Source organism: Ambystoma mexicanum, chromosome 4q, assembly GCF_040938575.1.
Source record: "Ambystoma mexicanum isolate Mex_15411 chromosome 4q, UKY_AmexF1_1, whole genome shotgun sequence".
Lineage (NCBI taxonomy): Eukaryota > Metazoa > Chordata > Amphibia > Caudata > Ambystomatidae > Ambystoma > Ambystoma mexicanum.
Window position 1 is genome coordinate 391,913,845 of NC_090928.1, and position 13,848 is coordinate 391,927,692.

Sequence of the window (13,848 nt, forward strand, 5' to 3'; positions counted from 1 at the left end):
GATGCCAGGAGGGTCACTTTATGGCGGTCTAATGCATTATCCTCAGCCAACTTTACACCCTCATCTCAGCCTACGCCCTGAATGAGCACCAGGAGAGATTCTATCAAGACCTGGAGGATTCCCTCCTTCCATTCATTGAAGGGCAAGTAGTCATCGGTGGAGGCTTTAACGGGGTCCCGGACCCCCTCAGGGATAGATCTCACCCCCCCCCCCCAACATCCAGGGACCTGAAGTTGGCAACAGCCCTGCTACACTTGTTCTGCACCCTGAACATCGTTGACACCTGCAGGGTGCTATCCCCAGAAGAGAAAGACTTCACCTTCTATTCGTACATCCACCGTACCTTTTCCAGAATCGACCTACTGCTGGCTTCCCCCCAGATCCTGACCTTCATGGACGATGTTATGATTGGCTCCTGGATCCTCTCAGACCATGCCCCGGTCCCGCTCACCCTGCAGTCGCATGACACGGATCCTCCTCCTCACTGCCAGTGGAGCCTGTACGACCCTATCTTGGGGAACATGGCAGTGAGAGACAATCGCCAGGACAATCAAAAACTTTTTTACTGAAAACCGCAACGAGGACACCTCCCCGGCTAATACCTGGGATGCCATGAAGGCAGTGCTTAGAGGGGAGCTGATCGCCCAAGGCGCTGCGTTCCAAAAACAGAAGCAGGCTGCCCGCGCTATCCTGGAAGCCGAGGTCCACGAGGCTGAGGCCACTCAAACGTAAGGGCTGGTCCCCAAAATCCTACAGGGTCCTACAAATGGCGAGGAAGAGGCTCGAGGCGCACTACGCCGACGCTACAGCAAACCTGCTAACCAGAACCAAACAATGGTACTACGTCCATAACAATAAGGCTAACAAACTGCTGGTCAGTAAACTGTCTAAGGAAAAAGAGCAGAAATTTCATCCAGGGTCTCCGCGACACACAGGGAAAGATCCACCATGCGGAGCGCGAAAACCTGCGACTGGTGGTCACCCACCAATCGGAGATGACGACGGCAGTCCCGCGGGACCTAGATGAGCAGCACTCATACATCCAAGAGGCGACGCTCCCACTCCTCAACCCGGAGGCGAGAGATGGACTGGAAACACCTAGTACGAATGAGGAAGTGGAGGATGCCATTAAAAGCCTAAAAAGCCTAGGGCACCAGACCCAGATGGGTTCTCCACACGCTTCTACAAGCTCTTCCGCCCTCAATTAGTGGCTCCTTTGACCTGCCTCTTCAACTCGTTTGCAGCCACTGGAACGGTCACCCCATCGATGCAGGAGTACACCACGGTCCTGATTCTCAAGCCTGGGAAGGACCCCAAGAGAACAGCTCGTACAGACCCATCTCCTTGTTGAACTTGGACGCCAATATCTACTCCAAGATCCTGGTCAACCGCCTCGCACCTATTCTCCCAAGCATTATATACCCGGACCAGACAAGGTTTATTTTCCACAGATCGACAAAGGACAACATCTGCAGGGCACTGGACCTAATAAAGGTTGCCAGTCAGGACTTCCAACAACTAGCCCTCCTGGCGCTAGACGCAATCAAAGCCTTCGATAAGGTGGACTGGCCCTATCTCTCCTTCGTCCTTGAAGCCTATGGCTTTGGCTCGACCTTCAGGAGGATGATCCTAGCGAACTATCAAGCCCCTAAGACCCGGCTGAGAGTCAATGGTCGCTTGTCGGACCCAATTCCTCTTACATGCGGAACGCGACATGGATGTCCTCTGTCCCCCTTACTCTTCGCCTTGGCCATGGAACCGTTAGCCCAGCGAGTTTGCCGGAACCCCCTGATCACTGGCCTGAAGATCGGCTCAGCCCAACACAAAATTGCCCTTTACGCGGACGATGTGTTGCTAACCATCACAAACATCAAAGACTCTATGAGGGCAGCCCTGACCGAAATCCAGGACTTCAGGAAGGTCTCGTCATCAATTTCCAAAAATCAACAGCCCTCGGAGTGGGCCTGCACACATGCGAGAGGGAGGCCTTAGAGAAGCAGAGCCCATTTCAATGGAGCACCCAAGCAATCCAATACTTAGGTTTTTCGGATCCCCGCCCACCCAGCGAAAGTTTACCAGGCCAACTTCCCCCACTCTTCGAGGATTTGGAAAAGGACCTTGCTCGTTGGCAGACACAGGAGATCTCGCTGTTGGGGCGCATCACGACATGCAAAATAAACCTTCTCCCCGGCTTCCTCTATGCCTGCGCATCCCTCCCAACTTCAATCCCTCTCCCCCCATTGCAGCGGCACGAAAAGGAAAATCATTGGCTTCATCTGGAAGGGCAAGAAACTGCGGATCCCTCGGAGAACGATGATGGCCAGCACAAGACTGGGGGGGACTAGGGGTGCCGGACCTCCGAAAATACCAAATTGCAGCTCAACTGGCCCACTTTCAAGCATGGGGACGTGCCACTGGCGCCCGAAATGGGTAGAGATCGAACAATCCCGCCTCCCTCTCCCCCTTCGCTTTCTCCCGTTCATCCCCACCGCACTACGCCGAAGTTGGCCGGGAGTGTTGACCGCCACGAAGAAGTCGATAGAGGCATGGGAGTGGGCCCGCAGGAGTGGAGGCATCCCAGGAGGCTTCAGCGCTCTCTCCCCAAATCTTCCTCAACCCTGCCTTTTCCCCGGGAGCTCACCCTAAGAACTTTCGGAACTGGGTGGCAGGAGGCCTTGAAACATTGGGGCAGCTCTTTGAAGGGGACGCCCCCCTCACCTTCGAACGCTGTAAAACGATTTTCAAGCTAACAGACAGATTTACTTACGCCCAACTGAGGCACTGGTGCTCCCACCCGCAGACCCGGGCGGCCGCAACACGGCCCCTTGCCCCGCTGAAGCTCACAGTGAATGACCTGCCAGACCGGGAAAAGATCTCGGCCCTCTACAAACTATTGCACGAAGATCCCCTCCAGACTAGGCCTTCCTATATGTCCCAATGGGAGGCGGACCTGGGTCATGAGATTGAGGACCACACATGGGTGGATGTTTGGACAAGAACGCGCACAGCATCTCGTTGCATCACTAACCGGGAATGCGCCCACAAACTCCTTTTGCGCTGGTACTACCACCCCCTGCGCCTCCACCACTTCCAGCAGGCCCTGGACCCCCACTGCTGGCGCCTCTGCGGCCACCCGGGTTCCTACTTCCACATGTGGTGAACATGCCCCAAGATAGGGGAGTTCTGGAGCCAATGCCTGGCCACCATAAAGGCCATCACCCAAGTTGAAATTTCGCTAACGCCTGAGCAAGTCCTCCTGGGGATACCGCTCCAGGACTTGTATCCAAGAACAGGGAGGAGGGCAACGCTGATATCCCAATTCCTACTGGCAGCCAAAATCACAGTGGCCCGCACCTGGAAGTCCGCGGAAGGACCCTTCATGACCCTCTGGTGGCTTAAACTGTGGGACATCCTGATAGCGGAAAAGGTCACGGCAGCCAAAGCGGGACTGCTCCACCGATTCACCGACATTTGGGCACCAGTCCTGGATTATGACCAGAACTACCCGGCCCTGACCTTCAAGCCACGCTTGATCGCGAGAGCCCTCTATTCTATGGGCGTCAGCTCGCCGCCGGATCAGGCCGAATGAGGCCCGAAACAAGGCCTACTTGGGAACTCGGGGGTGGGGGGACGGGACATTTTGTCTTATATTTTCTGTGAGGTCATAAGCATCGTTAATGTATATATTCTCCTGTGCGCGGTTTTATAAATAAACAAATAAAAAAAAATGTAAAAAAAGATGGGCCGGGAAGGAGGAGGCAGAAGATTGCCAGAGCCTCAGGCAGGAGCAAGTGGTAGCACTAGATGGAGAAGGTGAGGCCAAAGAAGGTGACAACATTAGGTAGAGGTGGTAAACATAAGGCAGAGGCAGCGAAAACACTAGAAAGTGCAGGAGTTGTGAGGCCCAAAGTCAATGAAGCGAAATGAAACCTAGTTCCATGTTTTATAGAGGCCAATTTGGAAACAAGACGCTGAGAGGGTACGAGAGGCTGACAAAGGGGATAGAAAGGGACAGGCAGGAGAGCCGGACAAGTATCTGGATGACCACAACAGTTGGCAGGAGGAGGCAGAAGCAACTAGGAGGTGGAAGAAAGACAGGGATGAGAAAGGAGCTGCAAGGAAAAGTTCAAAAAAAGGGGTTAGTTGGCTAGCATAGGTAGGTTGCAGAGGGCCAGGTCAGGCACTACACAGAAGGCAAAGGTGAGGAGGGGCATGAGAGAGGACCAGGGAGATTAGAACAGGAGGACAAAGTGGCGTGCAAAAGAATTAAAAAGGTGTAGAGAAACCGCCAGTCTGGAAGGGACCTCCCTCTGTCTCTAACGCAGCAGAGCTACTCCTCGGGAACCAGATTGCTGCAATGTAAAGACAGAAATCGGAAAGAGGAGTAGGACACGCTAAGGACATGATTCAATACCTTTATTAAACTTATAACTAAAAGGCCTAACGTTCCCCATCTGTAAAAGGAATACCCTATCTAAGGAAACTGAAGTGCTAGTCAGTTGTCAGGAAGTCCAAAGTAAAGATGTCCTCTGTCCCAACTAACTATCTGACCCGACCACAATATTTAACTAACTTAAATAGGCCAAGAAAATGTCTTATTTTCACCTGGACTTTTCCTAATCTTCCAACAGGCTTTTTATTTACAGTCTCTCTCTGTGGTAGAGATATTTCTCTACAATCTCCTTGGATAGTCTTTGAGATCATGTTTTAAGGTCTGATAAGGGAACGTGGACAGATGGGGCTGTGTATTTTGAGTAGTTAACCATGAAGCCAGAGGCACTGCCGAAGACCCCGATTTCCCGCCACAAGGCTACCATTGAGCTGTCGACCTGTGTTATGGTGAGAAGGGCGTCATCCGCGTACATTGCAGCCGTGTATGTGTGCCCACCCACTTTTAGACCTTGTATGTCTGCGTTCTCCCAGAGTCGTTTGGCAAACGGCTCCATAAACAGGCCAAAGATCAGTGGATTAGGTCAAAAATGAGGGGGGGGATGTTGAAGGGAACGTTAGTGAAGTTATGTAGTAGGCGGGGAAGTGTGACCATTTTAAGGAGACCAGCCCTCCCGGCCATCAAAAGCGGGAGCCGGCCCCAGAACTCCATGGATTTCGTGAGAGTCTTTGGCCTTCACGGTATGAAGGATATGTTCTGTGGCTGGGTTGCGGTGTATAGTTATCCCCAAGTATTTGAAAGAAGTAGCCTGCCATTCGAGATCTAGAGGGGGGAGGGATCTGTATTCATCGGTGTAAAGTGCTGCGAGGGGGTAAAGGCAAGATTTGCTCCTATTGATCTGGATTCCGGTGAGCTTGTGGAAGCAGTCCAGGGTTTCCAGGATGTAGGGAAGGAGGTGCTCAGGGTCCCGTAGGTACAATAGGGTGTCGACAGCGTACATAGAGAGGAGGTGGGTCTCCCCGTCTATCTTAATGCCTCCCTCCCCATATTCCTGTCTAAGGTAGGCCGCCACTGGTTCAGCGGCAAGGATGTAGAACATGGGGGACAGAGGGCATCCCTGGCGGGTGCCGCTGTGTAGGGACTATTTAGCGGAATAGGTTTTGTTGGTGCGTACTCTCGCAGTGGGGCTGGCGTAAACTAGCTGGGTCCACTTTAGGAATACAGGGCCTATTCCCCATTTTGCCCATGGTGGCATACAGCCAGTCCCACCTCACAGAATCAAAAGCTTTGGTGGCGTCAAGTGACGACACTGCAAGTTTCTGCGGCCTTCCCTCAGTGCTATAGATGACATGATGCAGCCTGCGCAGGTTCTCGGTGATGGAGCGCCCCGGGACGTATCCCGTTTGGTCTTGATGGATCAACAGAGGGATAACTCTGAGCAGTCTATTCGCAAGCAGGACAGTAAGGATCTTACAGTCAACATTAAGCATAGAGAGGGGCCTATATGAACCACAATCTGCCCCGTCCCTCCCCAGTTTAAGCAAGGGTATAATCACGGCCTCATTCATGGAGTCCGGGAGGTTACCACGCTCAAAGGCCTCATTAAAGACCTGGGCCAATATTGGGGCAAGAGTTTCCTCATAGGTCTTGTAAAATTCCCCTGGGAGCCCATCCAAACCCAGGGTTTTGCCAGCTGGTAGCAATCTAATTACCACCCTGACCTCGTCTGGGGTGACGGGCTCGTCAAGGGTCTCAGCCAATTGCAAGTCTAGTTTAAGTAGGTCGATGACGTCAAGGGCGTCTACGATCCTGGTGTCAGAGGGGAGCGGGGCCTCGGAGTACAGGTTACGATAGAAGTCGGTAAAGACCAAATTGATTTCTTGTTGGGTATGTACGGCCGTGCCATCGGGAGCGAGTATGTGGCAGATGGGTGGCCTGGGGGTCTCCCTTTTATAGAGGCAAGCTAAGAGTTTCCCGGGCTTGTCTCCCAGAGCATGGATTCTCGGTCTCATCTAAATCCTATTACTTAAAATTGCTTGATCAGCTGAGGCCTTTCCTGTCCCGGGAAAACTGCACCAATTGCGCGGCTGATCATTGGAGCCAAACTAGTTTAAGGCTCTAGCCTGTTACAAGGCATAATCAACGGGGAAATTGTGTGTCTCCGGATAGTCCAGAATAATGCTGTTAGGGTTGTAGAGGGATTGACCAGGAGGGATCACATCTCAAGCCAGGAGAACATTGCATTGGTTTCCAATTGCTAGTAGAATTTGCTTTTGCACTCGGAAAACGCTGCAGTTTTTCTTTCCAAGTTTCTCACGCTCCTCCGGCTCGGAGGAGCCTGAGGAACTTGGAAAGAAAAACCGCAGCGTTTTCCAACACAACCGCGTTGTTTCTGCCTGAATCTGCTTTTCCATTTGGGGCTCTCGGGCTCCCCACGGGGAGCCCGAGAGCCCCAAATGGAAAAGCAGATTCAGGCAGAAACAACGCGGCATTGCGGAAAACAACCGCGTTGTTTCTACCTGAATCTGATTTCCCATTTGGGAACCCGAGAGCCCCAAATGGGAAAGCAGATTTAGGCAGACAACGCAGCATTTAGCATTTCCCAGTTGGGTCTCTCAGAGCCCCAAATGGGAAATCAGCTGCAGGTGGAAACACTACGCGGCAGGTAAACATAACCGTGTGTGTTTCTGCCTGCTGTGGCTTTCACTTTGGGTCTCCGGTACTCCCCTGGGAGCACCGGAGACCCAAAGTGATAGCCACAGCAGGCAGAAACACACACGGTTGTGTTGGAAAATGCTGCGGTTTTTCTTTCCAAGTTTCTCAGGCTCCTCCGCAGCGTTTTCCAACACAATATCGTTGTATTTATGTTTGCGGTCGCTTCAAAAGCGACCGCAAACATAAATACAACGTTTTTAAAGCTGCGGTTTTATTTCTAAGTTTTCCGGACTTCTCCAGCCCGGAAAACTTAGAAAAAAAAACGCAGCTAGTGCTTATTTTTTGTAAAAAAAATAAATAGCACTTACCGAGATTCAGCTGCAGCTTTCCTGCTCTGGTCTCCGGTCCCCGTCCTCCACCTACAGCACTAATGAAGGGAAAGCCACCCAGCGGTAGCCTTTGTTTAGTACAGCTGGCTGGCTTTTCCTTCATTAGTGCCGCAAAAGCCAGCACAGGAGGGCCTCCATTTCACAGAATGGCTGCGCCCCTGTGCTTGCTTTTGCGAATTCTGAGCTTGAATAGCTCAAAATTTTACATAGGAAGTTTTAAAACGGAGAATGCTAGTATTTTTCTTTATGTTGCCTATCTATTTTTTAAATAAAAATTTTTACTAGACCATCCCTTTAACAGTGGATAGAGTAAGAAAAAGGAAACTCAATATTTTATTTCTATTCTTATTTTCTCAGCATCAATCCAGTTGATTCATTAGCTGCAAGGTTAATCAGGAACTGTATTGGATGGGATGGTTCTCAAACAGTATTGTGGCAATCATTGCTTTATTAGCCGGTACTGTGAGTGAACAATTACTCTTTAAAAACAAGTGCTCTATTGTGAAAAGCTAGAAAGCTATTGTGAAGACTAATGTTTGGGTCTAAGCAAATTTTGCACAAAGTGGATATGATGAAAACTAATAAGGAAGTGGAAAGTAAATGAGCATACTGGAAAAAAACATTCAGGATGCACCATATTACAAAATATTTCACACATTAGAAAATGATAGTAATCCTAATTATTAAATTGCACCTTTAAACCATCTGCCTGGGCTCATTATGAATATATGGAACAACAGCTGTACACATAATGGATCTAGAATAGCGAGCATGCCTATTAGTGCTATTAGAGCACAATTAAAGGGCACTAGACCCTTCTGCAGTTATTCATACCGAAGGATAATTAACGTACCTGATTATCTGTGGGGACCCATCACGCGAGATCTAGGGACAGCATGCAACACAGAGGAAACCCGGCAGAGTAGGAGCGAGGCACCAAGAAGACAGTCAGGCCTTAGCGCTCTTCCCGAATGAGGGAAATCAGCCCTCCCACTGAAGTCTGCTCAACCAGCAGATCCCTGCAGCAGCGCAGCATAATACCATGGTTGAGGGCAGCCTTGTGGGAGCTCCAGCTAGCAGGTGAAGTGAATACCCCTAGTACAAATTCTGAGCAGTGAAGCCAACTGCATTGGGGTCAAGGAAATGAACTGAGAGCACTGCCCCTCCGTCCTGGACAGATCCCACCGCCACCCTGTTTATACAAGGTGTCAGAATAAACACACCTTTCTTACACAAGTGTCCTGTGTTCATTGACGGCCACTACATAATTGGCGACGAAGACCAGAAACCACCCACACTGCAATCATGCAGGGCACCAAGCCACCTCCCGCTTTCCTCCAGTCCCCCGGCACGCCTGCCATCCCCTGGCAATAATGGGAGCCACTGTTTTCCACATATCTGGAGGGATTGAGAGAAACGGGCCAATCGCCGGCCAGAAAGAAGGCCATGCTACTAAATGCCATGGAGGGTGGGGGGCGTCATAGGACAGCGCTTTTTCACAGGCTTGAAGGCTGTGCCCACCACAGACGAAGGCGATGTCGTCTACAAAGAAGCAATTGGCCGCATAATTAAGTGGTTTTCCAACAAAGAAAATGTGGTCCTCCACAGTTTTATACAAGGAAACAAGAAGGTACCGAACCGGTCAATGGCGGCCTTTAGTAGATTTGGGGACAATGTGGAGCAAGTCATTTGTGACATGTTGGTTGTCCACACCAATTCCTGCAAAGTTCAGGACAAGTTCATCCAAGAGAAAGAACTGGACCTAGATAAGGCCATAGAAATAGCGAGGGCCAAAGAGGAGACCTTGAGCAGATGGAGAGAAGTAGACTGAACGTCACGCGCACCTGAAATGGTGGCTGTGTGTCTCTATGCCTCTTCCAGGGCGTAGAGACAGAAAGCCGCAAGAAGCTGCTAGAAAGAAAGAACCCAAGTGGAGAGATTCCCAAAAGTGTTACAGATGTGCCAGCACTAAGGATTTGGCTAACGATCGAGACTGTCACGCAAGGAACAAAGTGTTCCAAGTGCAGGCGATTTGGTCATGTTGCTGTAGCCTGCACGTGGCAGGAAAAGAATGTCACCCACATTGATGGAGACAGAGGAACAAGCGATGAAGAAGAACCAGACGATAAGCCAATGGTAATCATGGTTAACTCACCTCGAGCCAGAAGAGAGAAACCCCATTGCATAGTGAGAGTGGATGGAAAGGAAACAGGCGTCAAAGCCAATTCGGGGTCCTACCTGACCATCCTCCCCATCCAGACATACAAAAACATGATGGAACATGACTTGGTGAGATTAGAAGCACCAAGCAAAGGGCCCACGGTCTTCAGGGGAGCCACAGTAGACCTATTGGGCTACATCAAAGCCAAACCAAATTCAAGGATAGATGCACCACAACGAAAGTCTACTTCTCAACCGAACGTCCAGCAGTACTGGGATGGGACGACCAGCACAAACTGAGCATCCGGTTAGACCACAGCACTACCAAACAAGTGCTGGTGGTCTCCTCAGGAGGAGCGTCAGATCTGAGAAGTGCATTCCTCATGCTGTTCTCCGAAACACCCGGGAAAATAAAAAACTAGGTGCACAAACTCTGTTTAAAAAACCCAATGCTGTGCCGGTCAAGCACAAGGTCAGGCCCGTTCCAGCAACAGCGAGGTTGGCACTGGAATCCCAGCTTCAAAAAATGGTCAAGAAAGGTACAATTAAGACCGTCGAGTCCTCCGAATGGCTAAGCCCTGTGGTCCTCATAAAGAAAACAATCCGCCAACAAATTGAGAGTGTGTATAGATCTACGCAGCCTCAACTGACAGTTTTCCCTTGCCCAGCATCAACAAAATCATACTGATGATGAAGGAAGCAAAAGTCTTTTCAAAACTCGATATGCAAGATGCTCACCATCAGATAGATCTATACCAGGCCTCACACCCACTCACAGCTTTCATCATGCCATTCGGCACATTTCGATACACACGAATGCCATTCCGGTTATCATCCGCTGCACGCATTGACAAAGTGTCATACTTCCAAGACGACATCCTTGTGTATGCCAAAGATGGAGAAACCCATGACAGAGCGCTAGGAGAAGTCCTTGGCAAACTACAGAGTACAAGAGTCCACCTTCGCCACGAGAAATGCATAACTGGAGCTTGCGAAGTAGAGTACCTGGATTACCACATCTCAAAAGAAGGAGTGAGCCCAAAGAAAAACCGGCTCCAAGCTATAGTTGGCGCCCGACTTCAAAAGATGAGCTCCAGTCGTTCCTGCGTCTCGCCGAGTATTACGCAAAATTCGTTCCCTGATGTTCCGAAACCACCTCATACTTGAGAGCTCCTGAGGAAAGGTGCAGAGTACATGTGGGAATCACAGAAAATTAAGGCCTTCGCCAAAATCAAGAAGAGATACTACATGCACTGTGTCTCAAACCGTTCAATCCTGAATGGGAAACATACATAACAACAGACGGCAGTGTGTATGGCTTGGGTGCCACCCTCACCCAAGCAAAAAGGGAGATACCGAAAATATTGTTGCCTTCGCATTGAAACCACTTTCCACTTCAGAGAAAAACAACTCTACGATCGAGAACGCGATGCTGGCGTGCGCCTGGCCCATGTAGTATTTCAGGTTGTACGTTTGGGGAACCAAGTTCGGCCTGGTCACCGACCACAAAACCCCTTGTGCACATGTTGATCCCTGGGGGCAAAAAAAACACTGACACCACGCCTAGCAAAAATTGCAGCCAAACTGCAAGAGTACACGTACGAGATTACCCACATTGAGGGCAGGAAGAATGCCCAAGCGGACTGCATGTCCGGGTTACTGGAGCATAGTACCCCGGGCACCAAATTCCTGGAAGATGAATGCGTTGTGGCATCCATAGGAGACCTAAGAAACAAGGACTTTATGGAGATGAGAGAGTCCCATTGGCAGGAGGAAATGAGACATGATGATGCCATGGTCCGGGTAGGAGAATGTGCCTGCAAAGGTTGGCCTGATGAGAGAGCAATCCGGAAGGTCTGCAACCATATTAGAAATAAAGCGACAAGATCACAGAAATGGATGGTCTAGTAACGAGAGGTGACCAAGTATCACCCACAGGCCAAAGGGCTGGACGAAAAGGCATACCGATTCATTAAAGGAGCCTTACAATTGGCATGCGCATCAAGCATGAATCCCTGCAAAATCGTCAAAGAGGCTGTGGCAGCGCATGGCTTGACGCAAAATGCCATTACAGGAGTATCTCTGTTTCAGATGTTGAGAGGGAGAAGGGCTGCATCCACACTGGTACCACCATGGCTACACAAAGTCAGAGAGGACGACATTGACATGAGCGACATCGTGTTCAGATTACAGAAGAGCAAGGAGATTATGAAATCTTAGGGCGACAAGCACAGAGCAACATGGAGGTCAACGAAGGGGGCTTGGTGAAGATACACTTGCCCCACAAAGACACTGCAACAGGCTCCAAATACAGCCAAGCCATAGAAGTCACACGGAAAGGCACAAACCATGTCTACACCAGTGACAGGATAGGGTGGAACCTGAAAAGGGTGGCTGTGCACAAGAAAAGGGTGGCCACAACCCGCCCCTCCATGGGAGTAGGATATGGCCATGACCCATGGGAGTTAGCCAACAGCAAGAGACAGAGGTCAGGGAAGAAGAAAAACAAAGTGAACATGTATCCAGGAGCTCCACACCAGGAAGCAACCTCAGCAGAACAAACCTCATGCGACATCCCACATAACCACTCATTGCCCCAAGGCAGGTACTGACCAGAACCAACCCCAACGGGAAAGAAGGAAGCCAACCAGATTCACAGACTTTATCATGGACTAGGAACCAGCTTTTCCTACGAAAGGTGGTGTGTGGGGACCCATCAAGCAAGATCTCAGACAGCGAGATATCGCGCAGGAAGCACTAAACACGAAGTAAACCCATCAGAGCAAGGCACTAGGAAGACAGTCAGGCCTCAGCACTTTCTACCAGCAGATCTCTGCAGCAGCTGAGCATAATACCATGGCTGAGGGCAGCCTCGTGGGAGCTCCAGCTGGCAGGGGAGGTTAATACCCCCAAGTACATATTCTGTGCAGTGAAATCAACTGCATTGGGGTCAAGGAACTGAATTGCGAGTATTCCCCCTCCGTCCTGGACAGATCCCCCTTACAAGGTGTCAGAATAAACACCCCTTTCTTACACAAGTGTCCTGTGTTCATTGAGGGACACTACAACGGCCTTTTCCCGACTGTTGACACAATTCACACACAGCCGCCTTCCCACTGCTCGACAATAGACACATCTCACAAGTCACACCCACCATCAAATGGGCAGGGAATCCTACTCCTACGGGGATGCTAGTCCAGATCCCACTACAATCTCTCAACCGACCCCCAAGTTTATCTGGCAGCAAAGACATTTAAAGAAAAACACGCCATGGAAATGGTTCATTAATAAAATAGGATCAGAGTATACTGGCCTACGAAAGGGGCTCTGTGGTACGACTGCTACCATCTCTGCCTTGTTAGTGTGACCCAGGGAGTTGGCAATGTCCGAGGTAACGTGTGCCGTGCTGCCACCTGTCCTCTTCACTCACCTTTCCGTCTCACTCACTCACCTGGGGCCTCAGTCGAGGACACGAAGGTAAAGTCCCCGTTGTGAGGTGGATAGGCCGGGGGCTGCATTGTAGCCTTGGGCACCGTAGCCCCTCTCTGTTGCTGGGGGCTCGTCTGCCTCCACCTTTGCTGCTCCTAGGGACGTCAGCTATAGGGGCGGAACCTCAGCCGCCCAATTCTTCCGCCTGCGTTACAGTACACACGTAGCCTCAAGCTAGACTTTGCTTTTTATGCATAAAAGACCATTTAGTTTAGAGAATTAACAACACGAACGAATTATTTCGTATTGTATTATCAGAATTAGTTTCAAGTTATAATATATGTGTTATCCAATATTTCTGATTTAGTATACGTGAACGTGATATGAAGACCTTTTCATCGACTCAATATGCTAACCTTTAGTATTTAACACGTACACGGTCATTACCGGCAGAACCGCAGTTCCTTCGAGAAAATATTTATACCACTCAAAGATGGCCACATATTCAGCCCCGTTCACCAACTTTGTCCCTTTTTTGTTTCTCATGCGAAGACGTTTCCTAGATTTTTGGCAAGATTAAAACTTCCCTTATTGTTGACTGGTTTTTAAAAAAAAATGCATTCTTTATTTAACACCCCTGACTTATAAGGTTATAGTAGCTGCGAGGCGTCACTCGACTGGCGTAGCGTAAAAAGAGACAACCGTTTAAATAGGGTACACTCAGCGAGTTCTACTATATGTAGTATAACTTTGGGTAAACCTTGCAATACATTTTTTAAAAATCTTTTAGACGCTTACATGTAACAGGCGGATCAAAGATAGCAG

At 49.9% G+C, this 13,848-nt stretch overlaps 1 protein-coding gene across 1 annotated transcript in view; it reads right to left on the reverse strand.

Moving 5' to 3' along the window:
* YIPF4 (Yip1 domain family member 4) overlaps positions 1–13,208 on the reverse strand; it is a 313,908-nt gene extending 300,700 nt beyond the window's left edge. Inside the window, exon 1 of the mRNA XM_069607969.1 lies at positions 13,046–13,208. Coding sequence (XP_069464070.1) covers positions 13,046–13,112 — 67 coding nt within the window. The 5' untranslated portion in view covers positions 13,113–13,208. The remainder of the gene's footprint in view (positions 1–13,045) is intronic.
* Positions 13,209–13,848: the final 640 nt, after the last annotated feature.